The following is a 17,500-nucleotide window of genomic DNA, read 5'->3' on the forward strand; positions in this document are numbered from 1 at the left end:
GTCATCTGGAGATAATAAGCAGGCTCAGCATGGCACCAGACCACAGCCAGCACCTCAGACCCCCTACACACTACATGGGCTCACTGCATCCCACAGCCGAGGGTGGTTTACTGAGGATCTGGCAACCCACAGCGGAGAGGGGGTGGTGGTCTCTGCAGAGCCGCTGGGCCGAGAGGCACCAGCAGCAGTTAACAGTTACTGTGAAAGTGTGTGTGGACGGACGGGGGTTTTGGCACCCCACCTATGCAGTGGATGCAGGGTCGTTTCCCCCAGTATTAGCCCCACAGTTATAAGCGCTAGAGAGTTCAGTGTTGCGCCCCTGGTGAGAAGGAATATGCAAACCACTGGGCCTGTGAGCCATGATGGGATATTCAACTAAATCTGCACTGACAAATGTACCAAACGCGAAACAGAACTCGAGTCAGTCGTGTGTGTGTGTGGTCAATGCACCAGTCGATGGAGTGTAGAGTAATTACTGTACCAACAAGGGACACAATGGGCCAATGGCTACTGCCAGCATTACATATCCAAAAGCAATAACAGAAAAGCAGAGCCGGTGCATGAAGCCCAGGCACTTGTAAACTTGCGCACGCACGCACCCCCCCCCCCCCCCCCCCCCAACTGGGCATGAATGAATTGAGTCCTGCTGGACACTCTGGAGGAGAGATCCAACAGAAACCTGTAAACTTGAACTTGAACATGAAGAGTTTGTATTTTTGTTCCAAGAGCACAGACAAAAGTGTGATAAATCTTATGATTAAGAAAACAAGAATGTTGGGCGGCTCCCCAGTGGCCATGTGGTTGGGCTGCATACTATGCATACTAGGTGCAAAATGTCCTGATCACAAGTCCCCAATCTGGAAAACCATCAGCAAAAAAAGGGGATTTCTGAATCTGCTGGAGAGATTCCCTGGTTACATGGTCCCTGCTGGTTACATGGTCCCTGCTGGTTACATGGTCCCTGGCTGGATGGCATTCCGCTGCTCTCTCTCTCCACATTACCTGTCTCTCTCCACTAGCACTGAAAAGACTTGAAAATGCCACAAGAAAAAAAAAAAAAAAAAAAAATCACATGGAATGTATGTGTCTGTGTCTGTGTATGTGTGTGTGTGTGCGCGCACGCGGGCATGTGCTTTAAACATTTGCCACAATAGCAACAACAATATTATTTTCTTTGACCAGAGTGTGCGTCGTACGGTATAAAAATATATATTGTGTCTACTGTGTGTGGTCAGTGCACCAGTCCCTTAATGTAGAGAAAGAGAGAGTGACTACAGGCCTCCGTGAAACTGGGATGACTTGAGGCCAAGCTGAACCTCACTGAGAGGAGTCAACAGCTTTCATATTGCATGAGTCTCCAGCTGGGCTGAGGCTTTCCAGAGAACAGGGTGTGCTTTTGTGTTTATGTATGTCTTTCTGCATGTCTGTGTGTATGTGGTGGGATCAAGTAGGTTAGTAGGATGTACTGTATATTTAAGCTGTATTCAAATTTTAATGCTCAGTACTAAACCTTGCCTCCTCCCCAAGCCATATTTCTTTCACCAATGCACATACAGTTGTGGTTGGATATCACACCGCTATGACAACCAGGTGGACTTGGCCAATACCCACAAAAAACGATTTTGAGGTTGTAAACTGACAGTAAACGTGAAAGCAACCTCTCAGAGCCCCTTTAATCATTTACAGTAGGCTATGCAATGAAATGGTAAAAAATGGTAGTCAAATAGCCAGTCGGCACAGTTGTGCCGACTGGCTATACAAAATGGAATGAGATAAGATCCAAAATGGAAGCATGCACATCTCAGAAGTTGACGGGTGCTGAACAAAAAATATACATACAGAAATAAGGTAGTATGTCTGCACACCGTTCTTAAGCTCCCAGTAGTATTTATTAGAAATAGGATTCAATCTCTAAAAAATACTGAGGCAAGGAAGCAACCAGGTGCTCAGGAAGTGTGCAGGTATTAAAAAATGTAAAAATAGTAAAAAGGTGCTCCTGGGATCAATATATCTATACATATATATTAAACAAAGCAGAGATCCGGGCACACTTAATCTTAAAAAGGAGGAAAACTTTATTGAACCGACATGTTTCGACCTATACGGTCTTCATCAGCCCTGATGAAGAACTTAAGAACGGAGTGCGGACATCCTACCTTCTTTTGATATGGATAATCACATCACTTTTAGCCAAATACTGTTTCTACAAGAGCTTAACATTTTGAACGTGGCACTCAAAATGGTCAGTAGTGGCTCTGGAATTAATGATACTGAACTTCTACAGTAAATTATAATATTTTGAAGTTTATAGCTTTTTCTTTTTTTTTATTATAAAGAGCTGTAAATAATTGAAAATGTTTCTATTCTTGTATGTGCAAAACATACCTGGAAATTAAAATAATAATTATTCTAATTCGGATTAGTTCAGGGTCCATAAGGAATTTTCTTTATCAATGTAGCACTGCCACAAACCTGGCTAGGTGTGTATGGACTGGTCTGTGTAGATTAGAATGTGAATTCAACCATTTACCTCTCACTTTGATCATTTCTTTTTTGAACACAATAAATACTTCAACCAAGCCACATTACCGCATAGCAGGACGGCCTCGCCACAACCGTTGAAATCTGGTGGGTTGATGAAATCTCAAGACGCCATCTTCACACTGCCTTGGTGTGCAAAGTGGAGCTGAAATGAAACAACAGAACAGTGGAATTGAGTTACTCGGGTCAGGAGGATCACTCCCGACCTGCCACCCACCTAAAGCTGAGCTCCATTATAGCATCTATTAGAGGAGCTAACAGGCGTCAATCTGCCCATTTAGACAACAGTGAGTGGGTGGACTATTAAGTGCCTGCCTGGATGGGCTCTCCCATTGTTTCGGGCTGTGCTTTCTCTCCCACTGACTCGATCTTTTGCCGTCTTTTCCCATCCTTCCCACTCCATGCAGTCTCTTTCTTATCTTACTTGGTTTTATTCTCTTCTATTAAAAGTAGCACAGGGAATGTAATGGTTATAGGTTATAGGTTGACATTTAATTCCTCCTCTCTCTTGGTCGTTTTCACCTCTGGTTCCATCCCTCTTCCTTGATTTGCTTCTCTCTCTCACACACAGACAGACTCTCTCTCTTGGCCTGCTGCCTATGAGAGTAGAATACCCTCATTGCTTGCTCGCTCTATCTCTCTCTCTCTGTAGGATAAAAGGAAGTGGTGTAGACAAAGAAATCAAATTGTCTGCTGCTGTCTAATTCCCCCTGACAGCTATCTACCTCAGCATGGTTGTCTTTACCCGCATCCTAGAGTGAAGAGGGGAGTTGAGCAGAGGAGGAGATGGGGGGGAGGTGGTGGTACTGTGGCAGTAGTAAAGTAACCTGAGGAACCGAGGTGTGTGTGCGTGCGCACGCATGTGTGTGGTGCAGAGAACGTGTGTGGACAGTTGGCTGCAGGCAGATTCTCTGCTGCCCTGCGTATCATATCGACCATGGATCAAGCAAAGGCTGAGTCCTCACCTCAGCATGAATTAATAACATGCATACATAGTAGTAGTACACACACAAACATAGAATGTAGGTCTACACCAGGGGTCCTCAACTAGAAATGATGAAGGTCCACAAATATTTTTTTGAATAAGACCGAGGTCCGGTCCCATGCGCGGCGTCCATCGGAGAGCGGGGCTCTATGCCCGTTTAGTATGGTCAAGCCAAGCTTATACAAATCAGATCGCCTTCCACCCAACCAATAATGGGGTGCAGAGTGCAGGCCTGGAGTGGAACTCCAAATCAGGCCGGGAGTTATACACCCTGGCAGGCCACACTGCGTGCGCGCACAGCGTGCGCCAGAATTTTGGGGGCCTTTGCAGCAATTTCACATGAGAAATGTACCATCTGATGTTATTTATATTATTAACTTTTTGGGTGGTCCGCAAAGAGGTGGTCCGCGGTCCGGTCGCGGACCGCGGTCCGCCAGTTGAGTACCCCTGGTCTACACCATTACAAACTACAATGACAGGTGCTCACAACTACCATATTCGGAACTCGTGAGCAAATGTCAAAGGAATGCGTCTGTCGCTAGTGAAGATTCTCTGACCAATCAGTAGTCAACAATGTCAGACGTTTAGCCCCACTTGGCCCATTTAGAACGCACTAGCACCTGGTCCTGTGGAAAGGCGAAATATGAGGGTAGGGTAGGGTTTAGCCGTGGGTTTAGCCGTGACTTGCTGAGCTGACTGGGACTATGCAATGGAATAGTTTAAGCCTTCAGAACTATGAAGACTATGAGCCTTCAGAGCTCATAGTCTTGAGAGGCCATTATGGTTGAATAGCCTTATTCAGTCATTTTTATTGTGGATTATATTTTTTATATAATGTACAGCCATTGTATATATGTTGCATAAAATATCGCATTGTAGCGATTTGTGTTGTCCGCTATACTTTGGCCAGGTAAAAAACTTTTCTGATTTCAATGGGACTTCCTGGTAAAAAATAAATGTAAAATAATAAATAACAAATAGGTCTACCTTGACCACATCTACAATTTACTGTATACTCAGTATATAACAAAAGCAGTATGTTTACAAAGAGCAATGAAATAAAGACCATGAAATGAAGTAAGGACCCCTTCCATATAATTATCTACGGTTTGCTGTGAGTGAACTCTATCATAATCAGAGAGTATGGATTCATTCCTGGCTGGGTGACAGCAGGTCAGTTATTAAAGGGTACAGCCAAGGCTTTGTTTAAAGAATAAAATGGGACCCAAAGCACCCATATTTCAGTTAATTTGTAGAGAGAAAGACAAGATTATCGATTATTCTATTTCGTACTGTCAGATTTGCTTCCATCTTCAAAACTTGAAGATTGCACACTGTCTGATCACAAGATAAATATTTGGTAGTATGATAACACATTCATGTACACTGACTGTACACATACATGTCAATGTGATTATTACAATACCATAACTTTTCATTGTCGGGAGTTAATTTAGAAAAAAATAAATGTATATAGTGGCTCACAGCCTCTGCCTGATGGCCTCAAAAAGTCTAATATCTCCCCCAGTCCATAGGGATATCCCTTTGGTCTAGTGGTTAAGATGTTGGACTTTCACGTGGGAGGCCCGAGTTTGAATCCCGGGCGTTATATATAGATAGTAAAAATATAAGAATATGGAGATAGGAGGTATCTGCCCAACAAGTCAGTTTAACAGTAATTGTTATTCATACTTTTACGTCCACTGCTGCGGTTCTGTGGTGCTGTGCTGCCAGGCTGTCCAGCCGTCCTCACAGTGCATCTGACCCTGGCATTGTCCCCTTGCTGACACTCTCTGACCTCCTGACACAATGGGTCTTCACACAGCACTGACTGAGCCATCCAGATGAGCCGGGGAATGGAAGGGAAAGACTGGAACAAAGGGGGGAGAAAAAGAGGGGAGGTAGGGTGAGAAAACAGGGCAAGGTGTGTGTGTGTGTGTGTGTGTATTCATGCATGCGTGAGAGAGATAGAGAGATGAAGGTAGAGGAGTAGAGACAGTCCAATGCTATTGCTCTACAATTCACAGTAGAAACGGGATTAGAGCAGAAGTTAACACTGTCAGCGCTAGTATTGTCATGTTCAGACTTTTATTAACATGACCTTTAAAGATCACACACACTACCTAACATATGGCGCACCATATTATTAGGAGATATGAGATCTGAAGATGTTTATGTAATGAGCTATAAAAGGTGTTTTACCCCAGGGCTTCAAACAGTAAACATCCATAAAAGCTACAGGGTTATTTGTCGGTAGTGCGGCTGCATAAAATGAAAGTGTTGACAGAGCAGAATTCCCATGTGGGCTTAATCCATGCTGGTACAACGAGGAAAATGCTCTCAAGGTGAGCTGTCTGTGTCTGTGTGTGTGTGTGTGTGTGTGTGTGTGTGTGTGTGTGTGTGTGTGTGTGTGTGTGTGTGTGTGTGTGTGTGTGTGTGTGTGTGTGTGTGTGTGTGAGAGAGAGAGAGAGAGTGAGGTCATCAGTGGGTCAGAGCTCTGAAAGAGACAGAGAGAGAGAGAGATATACGGACGGACAGGTGGGAGCAGAGGCAGAGAGAATGTATACAGTAAATACGTTGATTACACTGCAAAATCCTCAGTCTTCTTTTTACTCCAAGAGTGTACAAATGTAACCAAATGAGGTTGTACATTTGACCTCGTTTGGTTACAATTTCAGTGTTAGAGTTAAATTAAAACAGAGGATTTTACGGTGTACCAAGTTGGATGTGCTGTGTGTGAGGAAACAAAAGATAGAACAGAGGTAGAATAAGGGCAAATTGGCGATATTATACAGTGTAACAATTGACCAAATGGACTTGGATCTCTAGTAGGCTACATCACCCCAAGCCACACAATGCTAAAAGCTTGGCATATTGTATGCGCAAAAGAAAAAAACAGCACCAAGGAATAATAATACGCATTGTGTCCAATTATTGGACTTGGTGGAACCCCTATTCTACAGGTCAATTTTTGAGGATTTTTTAAAATGAAAATGTCAGCTGCAACCACAGTTATAAGCCACTCTGTCAGTAAGTCTGTCTGGCCAACATTTTCAAGCGAGAGCTGTTCGCAGTTTATCCTTGTTTTAGTACTATCAATGGCCAACAAATTGATTTACAAATTTCAAATGAACACCAGATATCTTGCAGTGTAGCACAACATGCTCTGTCATATTCAGAACAAAGGCAATGAATGCTAAGCATTAACATATTGATTTTCAGCTGCAGTTTTTATTTTTTTAAATCAAGCGATAATAAACTCATTATGTAAATTAAAACATGCTGTATCCATGTGAAATCACAGGTCTTATGAAGAATTCCCTTCAGAAAAACAAAATGTGATTAAATGCCATTACAATTGAATGACAATACACAGCAGAGGAGAGGAGAGCACATGAGTCCTGTTGTTTATTAAGCAAGTATATCATTATTACACAAACAAATATCTAGCAAAAAATAAAGAAAGACATTTGTGTCTGCAATGCCATGTGAGAAATGGTGGTGCATTTGTATCATGGTTATGCAAATCACATACACCAAGAGAGACAAGATTAAGAACATACAGATGTGCACACATGCACACATCAAGTGATTGAAACTGACAGGTGTGCTGCTCTGACATCCAAACTATCAATTAATTCTCAAATGCAATAGATTGGCTGCCAAGTATATGCTCCAATTTTTAATCTCAAACGCTGAAACCCAGTTAAAACTCAAATAGGAATCAAAGCATATTATATAGCCTACTAAGTAGACCTATCAATATCATACAGTTGTAGTGGATAAACAGTAGTAGTAGTCTGACAGAAGGGGTGGGGGGCTACTGATACATGCCCCCTAAGCCCCACGGCACCGAGGCTTGGGTTTGGCTGCGCGCTGAGCTCTTTTTTCCCCCAGCCTTGGCAGTGCTCACAGCGTACAGCGATGTCGCAGCAGAGACAGTCTATCTATGCACTCTGACAAGACACAAATCACTGGAGTGGTTTCCCAGCAACTGGAAGGGGGTTTTTGGACCCTGACGGAGCCAAAAATGTCTTCCAGTTCCAGGGGAGGAAATTGATTCAGTGGAAGTCTTAAAAAAAGAGACCTCAGATCTCAAGTCAATAATCACCAACAGAGCAAATAGGAGAGAATTGATTTATCCTTGTCTGAATGTCGCACATTAGAACGAAGAGGCACTGAAATCATGACTGGACGAAACAACCCGATGAAAGATCTTAAGATAGTGCTGGTCTGGTCTGGTGGTTGTTTTTTTCACCATGGAGAAGAGTTAAAGACCCGTTCTGCCTGGATGTTTTTCTGTTCTTTCCACAGGAACCATGTTTGTTTCTCCAACCACTCCCTCACATTGACATTCATTTATCTTTGGCTCCCTCATGTGGCTACTGACAGGCACAGCGAGTCTTTTAGAAGTTAATAAAATTCTATGAATAAAATACATAAACATTTGCCAATGTGTAGCCTACGTCTAGTACTACTGGGTTACGGTACCCTACTACAGGAGGCCTACTTTATTTGTACATGTACTTATTTTAACATGTACTGTGCTGTACAAAGATAATTTTGTCATGTTATGGTTTTAATATGCTCCGTGTAGGGCAGGCTAATAGGTATTAAAAATGGCAAATTTTAAACGGGACAAAATAATAAAGTCCTTGTTAACCTGCTGCGAATAAATAGCTATACTTGCTACATTACTGGCTACAATACATTCGGCTTTCTGGACTGCAAACGGTACATTTTCAAATGTCAACAAAAAAGCTGGAACGAGTTTCACACTCAAAACCACGAGCAAACATGTTAAGGTTGGTCGGTCATGTTTTGGAGTTTCACAGACTGGCTTCGTCAAGTTGTTCTTACCTCCTGTGTTTCTTACGAAAGCCAAAGGTGCTTTACTGTTTTAGTGGCTGATGTGAGTGACGTTTGGCCTTCAGACAGTAACCACTAAAGCTCCTCCCAGAGCCTCTCTGCCTCTTCCCTCCATGTCCCTTCTGAGATTGGAAGACTGTAGTAACTCCCCCCACCACCACCACCACCACTATCGAAAATGGATAATCCATAGTGTTGTACAGGTAGAGGTGACACATTTGTTGGCGAATGACTAATCCGATGAGACACAAAATGTCTTATAAATATCATATGAAAGGTTAATTATTATTATTATATAACTTTATTATAATTATTTTACCATCTTATCTATAAATGCACCAAGTCTCTGTATGTACATTCCACGTAACTCGAGAACCGTTCAAATTCGACACACGCGTTCCACACCCCCACAGGGAGTGCAGTGCCCGGTGTCGAGTCAGTCGGGCCCACGGTTGTCCAGAACAGCCACAAAAGGCCCTATATGGAGCTGGCCTGTTCTGACATCACACCACTGACCACTCCATATTTGGGTATGCTGACACAGAACTCCATAAGCTGGCCTGTTCTGACATCACAACACTCCATATTTGGGCATGCTGACACAGAACTCCATATGGGCATAAAAGGGACACAGACAGATGGGTGGAACGGGTACTCTGCATTTCCGGTTGTCCAGAACCAGCACAAAAGCCTCATTTGGCATGCTTGACAAAGAACACATACATATACATACATAATAACTGGGTGGGGAATGCATTTCCGGTTGTCCAGAACCAGCACAAAAGCCTGCTCGGGATCTGGACCTGATCACCCCTATATCCCCATATATGGATCTGGCCTGTTCTGACCACAACACTGGCACCGCTCTAGTATTTGCAATTAGGAGAAATAACTCAATGAATGACTACTTAATTCACAAACAAGGGACTAAGTTAATTTCGCTCCTATGCCACCAAAATGTGGAACGCCCTACCAACAGTCATTAAGACATGCAAATCCCTTGACTCCTTCAAAACCGCCCTCAAAGGGCACCTACGGATGGCTGCAATTAGAAACTGGCCCCGGTAAAATCTGAATCCCCCACCCATCCCTTTTTCCCCTCACTGTATGTGTTTCTTTTCCCTTTTTACCTCCTCTATGATGATTTCCTGTTTTGACTATATAGTTGTGTATATTCGAACGTCTCTAATTGTTTTGATGCATTGAAAATGGTGGGCCCTATTGTAAACAAGTGTAATGCTTTATGGTGTCGTCCACTCACAGTTAACAGTTGTATTGAGTTGTACTTGAAATGTACTGTCATTCTGCAAACTGTTAATAAATAAATCAATCAATCAATCCTTGTCAAGTTTCTCTCAGTGTGCATAAGGACAAGTTCTACACACGTAAGGTAGGTAGAAAGGTGTCACATTTTGATATACTCATTGTTGGAATGAGTAGTGCTGAGCCAAGTATATGCTAATCTAATATTTTTTATTTAATTTTCTTATGACACCAAAAATCGATTTCTACATACAGTAGGTACAGGTAAATAAAACGGCGGAAATAGTGGAAACACAAGCGTAATAGATATTCAGTGATGTGGGTATAGCTTGATAACTTCAGGCAAAGCTCTGACATATATAATATGTCTCTCCGTTATAGTTTCTACGTACAGTCGTACACGGTACACATCTTTCATTTAAGCCCAATAACACGTCATTATGTCTAAAAATACGCACGTTTCTGAAAAGAAAACACTCAATGAAATTTGGAAGTTTGGAAACCACCTGATTTATGTTGTCCAGCACCAATAGTGCATGGTTCTCATTCTCAACCTGTGAGTCGGAATTTTGGGGGTGACAGTATAGACTTTTAAGTCCCTTTTAACCCATTTTGGGCGGGAACCCCTTTTGGTGTTTTAAACATCATGTTTAGCTATTGAAAAATAGCAGATCTACAAGCTCATAGCACGCAACCGAGTGTCGCGCTACGAGCTTGTAGGTCTGCTATTTTTGAAAAATCGTGAAAATATTTATTTCTGAAAACTGGAGGATTTAGAAGATTATTTTTTTATTCTGAGGTCAGGCCTACCCTGGAAAAAATAAAAAAATATACCAAAGGTAGCCTAGGATCAATACCATTTTCCATTTTCAAAGCACTGAAAAACAAAACCACTGTGGGTTTTTGTGTGTGTGTCTCTTTTTTTAATTTGTTTTTGTATTCGTGGCTTAGACCGGATCACACGGGCCAGTTTGGAACGAATACCAGGCTTTCCTCCGAGGTGGAAAGTCTGGTGACGTGAAGTTACATAAAGGTAACCAGCACAAACTATACTATACAACTGGTCTCAGTGGTCTGCCACATTTTCAAATAGCAGGCCTATAAGAAGCAAACATTTTGAAAATAGCTGATCACAATATGCCTCATGGTGCGAGGAGTTGTGAGCTTATAGATCGGCTATTTTCACAATATTTATCTGTGGGACAGAGTCAAACTATGTATTGCCTCAACACCTACTGTCAGGGTACCCAGTTCAAATATGATTATTTTGGGGATTCACGACTCACAGCCTGAAATGGTTGAGAACTACTGTACTAGTGGTATGCGTTTAAAATCATACATCACTAAGCATATAGGAAAATCTGTCTTTCATACTTATTCATCAGTATCATAGATACATACACAGTTATGTTTAGAATGTTTAGAACATCTATATTAAAACTTAAGTCTATCCTTAACATTTAGTTTATAGTACAAAAATGCCATTTATAAAATGCATTCTATTTTAGTTTTATTTATTTATTCGACTATATTCGGTGCTATTCCGGCATTACCGGTCAGGTACAGTAGCCCCTGATGAAAATTCTTTCAGATCGGAATATTCTCTTCCATGAGAACATGAGGGATTTTGGAGCTGTCATTCTGATTATTATTATTATTATTATTATTTTTTATTTTTTGCGGCTTACGCCTTTTATTGATTTTTTAAGGGACAGACAGTAGGCTGACAGGAAACGGGAGAGAGATGGGGGGATGACATGCGGTAAAGGCCGTGTCGGGTCCGGGAGTCGAACCCGCGGCACACCGCGACTGGATCACCAGTCCGGTGCCCAGACCGTTACGCTACGGCCTGGGCCGTCATTCTGATTATTATCGGGATATTAGTGACCATGCAAACACATCAGTCAATGGAAATCTCTCTGGCTTTTTTGTATTTTATCCTTTTGACAGACACAAATATATGGTCATGTATATGCCTACCACCTTTAACTCATATTACATTATACAGTATATTCCTTTCCCCTCGGTAAGCCCCTTTCACATATAACTGGTATTCTATCATCTTCTATACTATTCCATTTCACCAGAGGTCAGGCTCCACCCAGACAATCTTCTTCTGCTCCTCCCAGATGATGGTGCGTAGGCTGGTCATGAGGGCGGTGGAGTCACACCAGGAGTCTGGCGCCACATGGCGGTACAGGCAGGGAAGCTTGTCCAGGAGGGGCTCCTCGCTCTGGGAACACGCCAGCAGCTGCTCCTCTGTCCTGCCGTGGCGATGCAGCAGCTTTGACCTTGAATGGGATGGTTTTAGAGCAATACGGAAACACCCCAAACAATTCAGCCATCCTTAGAGGGATGAACAGTTGCGGAATGAGATGTGAAGCAATTTCTTTGATTTTCAGCTTCATTTCTGACATTTAGGAACTGGATTAAAGTGAAACATGTTGCATTAAACAGTATCACTGACAGGACGATATGCCTTCAAATCAACATAATGATTATAATTTATTTTGTTGTCTAGAAGATTATGATTAACGAACTTTTCTTTTTTTTTTTTTTTATATTTTTTGTCCCACGATTTTGTAACCCATTTTTCACCCCAGTGTCAATCATCTAATGTGATCCTGGGCTCTACACACCCTCCGCCAACCTAGGGAGAGCAACGGACTTAACTCATGCTTCCTTCATGCTTGAGTGTCCAAGTTGCTCCTTTACACCTGACAGGGGGGAGTTTCCCTGGTTGGACGTAGCGCGTGGAAGGAGCACGTTATTCCAACCAGTTCCTTTCCCCTCCATCAGGCGTCCCGGCTGGCCAGGGGGAGGCAGTTTAGAGACCAGGATTACTGCATGTTTTTGTGAGGGTACCTACCCTAGGGGACACGGGGAGAACATGCAAACTCCACACAGAAAGGCCCTTTTGCCAACCCCGCCTTCGGGTATGGGCACTGATGACGCGGAGGAGGAAACACGCCGCCAGCACCCACAGCGCCCCGAGCTGGAATTGAACCCAGGACCTTCTAGCTGTGAGGTGACAGCACTACCAACTGTGCCACCGTGCCCCGTGAACGGTTATTAAAACATACGTCGAAATAGCAGATCTACAAGCTCACAACGTGTCTTTGTGACCTTGTAGATCAGCTATTTTTGCTATTTTTTGTACCATTGTACAACTAAATATAACACAGGGTTAAGTGATTAATTGTTTTGTTAACTTCCCAGCTCTTGCTGATCCTGTGTAACCTGACGCTGCCAGATGGGGGCGGTATTGGGTAACCATGTTCCCCAACACAGCCTTCATCTGGGATCTCTCAGCGAGTTGAGCTGACACCAATCCGTTCCGTACCGAACCAATCAGCGTGAGCTAAGGGCGGGATATGTGCGTAACCGGATGTGAAGCTATATAGACACGTCAATATGATTGGTTGTGTTTGCACGCCCACACGGTGATAGACAGACGGTCCCATCCAATCATCTACCAAGTATCTTGAAAAAAAGGAACAGCCCCGTCATCGAATTTGCTTCCGCGATCCCAGATCCCAATAAGCTGTGAAACAAATTTGTGTAGCAAGCTTCTTGGATCTGCCAGCGTCAGGTTAGATCCTGTGTGGACCCAGAGATGTTACCTGAGTTTACGTGCACTCCGTGCAGTCTGTGCGATGAAGACGATGATGGGGAATATCTCAGCCCTGTGCAGCCGACGCACACAATCAAGTCCCAGTGGCAGCACACAGTGGATGCCCTGTGATACAAACCAGACAAACACAAGGCACATTTGTCACTGTGACATAGGCCTACATTTTAATCAAGGACCACAGCCATTTGCATGACTTTATTTTCTAGACTATGCATTATTAACACTAGACCAGAACCGAGCTCATGCTTCCTTAAAAGCACGAGGAGTGAGCAGGCAAGTAAGATGAAGAAATTATATTTGCTGGTGCTGCAAAGGCTAACCTGCTTCATGACTTTCTCGACACTCTGCAGAGTGTAGCTTTGGTTGCCATCCTGTTCACACTCTTCTAAAACCTCTGACCTCTGCAACCTGGCAGCATGCTCAGTGGGGGTCAGCACCTCTGGAAAGCAAGACACAACACAATAGAGGAGAAGACTATGATATACAGTAAAATAAGATTTTCTGGATTATATAATATGGTAAATTCAGGAAAAACACATGAATAAAAATCATTTGCTCAACAATATCATCCTGGAATCAACTATAAGCCTTCATTTCTAAGAAGGTGCTTTGTTTTTTTCAATGCCCAGAATATGAACGCTCCCCTTTTGACTATCACTAACTCCAGTGCATTCTGGTATAAAGTACTATAAAAAACACTTGAGTGAAGTGAGGGGTGCCTTTTTTGCTTTTGTACGTCAAGGGGAGGTCCAGACATGACTGCTAGTGCAAAATGGCGAGGTGGCAGCAGCCAAGAATATGGACTTTTTAATGTTTGTTTTAAGCACATCCACCTGACCACCATTCTTGGCTCTTACCAGGCTCACAGAGCTTAAAGCCCTGCCACTCTGCCATCTTCTTGTCCAGGATGCGTCCCAGGTTGGTGGGCAGCAGCAGAATGGGTCTGCAGACCGGTGGGAAGTGGGGGGTGACCAAGGTGTATGGCATGAGAGTCACACACCCTCTGGGTGCCGATGCATCACCTAGAGGGGGACGACGGAAAAAAATCACAATATTATTTTATGGTAGCGTAGCGTATTACAATATACTGTAAAACTAGCACATCTGCAGTGGTTGGAGGTGCTCTTCCTAATTTAGAGCCAGGTGTCAGGTAGGACATAGCATATATTCTTTGGTGTTATATTCTTATGCGAAAACCAAACCTTAACCCTAACCACACAGAAACTATGCATGAACCTAACCTTTACCCTAACCCTAACCACACAGAAACTATTCATAAACCTAACCTTTACCCTAATCCTAACCACACAGAAACTATGCATAAACCTAACCTTAACTGTAACTCTGACCTCACAGAAACTATGCATAAATCTAACCTCAGAACCACTGGGAAAAGAGAGTCTGCACCAATGTCTTGCATTGGTGCCGAGCTACAAGCCGAGCTACAAGCTCAAAACGTATCGATGTAGATCGGTTAGTTGAACTATTTTGAAATGCTTTTCAAAATAGTAAAAAATGGCAAATAAGTTTAGGGATAAGGGGTAAGGAGTGGGAGTGGCGCAAGATATGGCTGTGTTGCGTGTGCCACCACCATCTTTATTGTAGTTCGGACATTGTTGCAATTACCTCTCTCTGTCAGGAGAGGGAGACAATGGACATAAAACATACATTAATGCATTGAATGGATGAAAACCCCCAACCTCATTGTTAATTTGTGTTTCATCCCATTGTCATCATATTATCCCACCCCTGTTTCTTTTGATTATTTACAGTAGGTGCTTTTGGTCATCTCTTGATTTTGGAATTTGTTTTTTATTTGGACTTTATTAGATTGCTTTTGTGTGCAAATTGTTGAATACAGGTGTGTGTGTGTGTGTGTGTGTGTGTGTGTGTGTGTGTGTGTGTGTGTGTGTGTGTGTGTGTGTGTGTGTGTGTGTGCGTGTGCGTGTGCGTGAGTGAGTGAGTGCGTGCGTGTGTGCGTACTGTATTCACCTGGCTCTGTACTCTGCGTCTGGCGGTTCTCCACACTCATCCACAGAGGGTTCCTGCCCTGGCGTCCGGTGATGACAATCCTCACAGCCTTCTGCTTCTCTGGGGTCTGATGGACAGAGAGAGAGAGAGAGAGAGAGAGAGAGAGAGAGAGAGAGAGAGAGAAAGGGGGAATAGTCATGATAATCATCTCTATAGATAGATAGATAGATAGATTCTTTATTTCTGTGTCATGCACCAAAGGCGCCCAGCCCACATGGACTTACAGGACACACCATAACATTGCTTCAATATTGCATTGTGTAAAAGAAACATTTTACACAAACAAAACATTCTGCCTCATTTCCCACGATTTGCATAAAAAGTCTGCCAAAGCAAAAATACCCCTCCCAAAACAAAACTCCAGCTTCTCATAGTCCTCCAACCAGAAAAAGCCAGCACAGATGGTTGTCATCTTACAAAACAATACATGTCTTAACTCTTCATATATAGGGCAGTAAAACAAAAAATGAATTTCATTTTCAATTTCAATTTCTTTCAAATCACACACTAGACACACTCTGTCCTCCTCAGGAGTACCAATTAATCTACCGGTTTCTAAAGCTAATGGTAAGGTCCCAGAATGCAGCTGTGCACAAAAAGATCTCTGACCTTTGGATATATTTTGTGTAACATAAGGATCAGGGCCATAATTATTTTTAATAAGACTATATGTTCTTAGTTTAGGTTTGTACCATAAATCAACAGCCCAACTCTCCTTATACCCAAGGAACATATAGTTCTGTATTTCATGAATATTACAGCGTAGTCTATTTAAATAAATAAATGATGAATTATTCTTAAAGAATAAAGACTTTACTTCATTAGCCCAGGGGTAACCATTAGAAATGTCCCAGTTAAAAATCTTTTTGGTCAGTCTGTCATCGGACATATTAACAAGTCTATTCCAAAGTCTCAACATCTCACCTTTGTGTTTGATATTTACGGGCATCCATCCCATATCGCCGCTAATAGCCAAGATAGGCGTGAGCTTATGAACTCCAAGAAATGACCGTATGGCTCTATTTTGAATTGTGTTACAACTTTCATTGTTCGGAAAACCCCATACACCAGAGGCATAATCCGAAACAGGGCATACACAAGACTGATATAATTGTGTATATGTATAATATCCTAAATCCTTACAGGCTTTCACCCAGTACTGACCCCAGGGCTCTACCAGCTGAATCAGAAAGAACCTGAGTGCCTTCCTTGAAGTTCATATGCTCATCTAAAGTGAGGCCAAGATATGTCTTTGTGTATGTTAATACAGTTCTCCCACACATAAATGTAAATGGACTCCTTTCTACAGATGGTTTCCTAAAGTAGCACTGGTTCCTAAACACTGGGTCGGGACCCATATTTATTGCTCCTTTTATTTCTTGTTTCCTACATTTTGTTTTTAATTATTATTATTATTATTATTATTTAGTAAGTAAACATTCCCCCATTCATGAATAAAGACAAATTACCGGTAAATGTTTTTTTGTTAGTTCTTTCAGTAATTTCATGAAGAAATACAAGAAAATTCAAAGAAATTCCATACATTTTAAAACAAATGTTAAAGAAGTAGTGAAAATAGCCGATCTACAAGCTCACAACGCAAGCACAATGTGTTGTGAGCTTGTAGATCTGCTATTTTGGGTCCCGGGCAAGCGTCTAATTTATTTTTGTGGTCTTGATCTGAAAGGTTTGGGGACTACTTGCTCTATAGCACTTTTGAAAACAGAAACAAACAATAAATATAATTATGCATAAAAAATAAAAAATAATCCATCACCAGGCTGGATCATAAGGTAAAACAAAACATTACTCTTACTTTTCGGCCCATCTTTATTTGGAAGCTCATCTCTTCAATTGCTCTGATCAGCAGCCGCTGTGCCCTGTACAATGAAATTAAATGAAAATGATTCAGGATTTCTCAGACCTATACAGTACGTTGCATGTAAACTGGCTCATGCCTCATCACTGCCTCAACAAAATGTTTATGGCCATTCATATTTGTACCATAAAGATTTAATTCCACTTAGCTCCGGACATGGATTTTTAGATTTATATAATAATGGGTGGATATAGTCGTTTTCATGAAATTCCTACAAAATGGCCTGAATTAAAAGTTAATGACCCCGCCACTCACAGCACCTGCTCTTCATTATGCAGACGAGGTTCCCTTATCATCA

At 42.3% G+C, this 17,500-nt stretch overlaps 1 protein-coding gene across 1 annotated transcript in view; it reads right to left on the minus strand.

Moving 5' to 3' along the window:
• Window positions 1-10,896: 10,896 nt before the first annotated feature.
• card14 (caspase recruitment domain family, member 14) overlaps window positions 10,897-17,500 on the minus strand; it is a 23,248-nt gene continuing 16,644 nt past the window's right edge. The window contains exons 15-20 of the mRNA XM_083764364.1: window positions 17,140-17,203; window positions 15,285-15,390; window positions 14,150-14,314; window positions 13,613-13,731; window positions 13,282-13,397; window positions 10,897-11,949 (exon numbers count right to left, since the gene is read on the minus strand). Of these exons, the coding sequence (XP_083620490.1) occupies window positions 11,739-11,949; window positions 13,282-13,397; window positions 13,613-13,731; window positions 14,150-14,314; window positions 15,285-15,390; window positions 17,140-17,203 (781 nt within the window). The 3' untranslated portion in view covers window positions 10,897-11,738. The remainder of the gene's footprint in view (window positions 11,950-13,281; window positions 13,398-13,612; window positions 13,732-14,149; window positions 14,315-15,284; window positions 15,391-17,139; window positions 17,204-17,500) is intronic.

Source organism: Protomyctophum parallelum, assembly GCF_964188405.1.
Source record: "Protomyctophum parallelum genome assembly, chromosome: 5".
Lineage (NCBI taxonomy): Eukaryota > Metazoa > Chordata > Actinopteri > Myctophiformes > Myctophidae > Protomyctophum > Protomyctophum parallelum.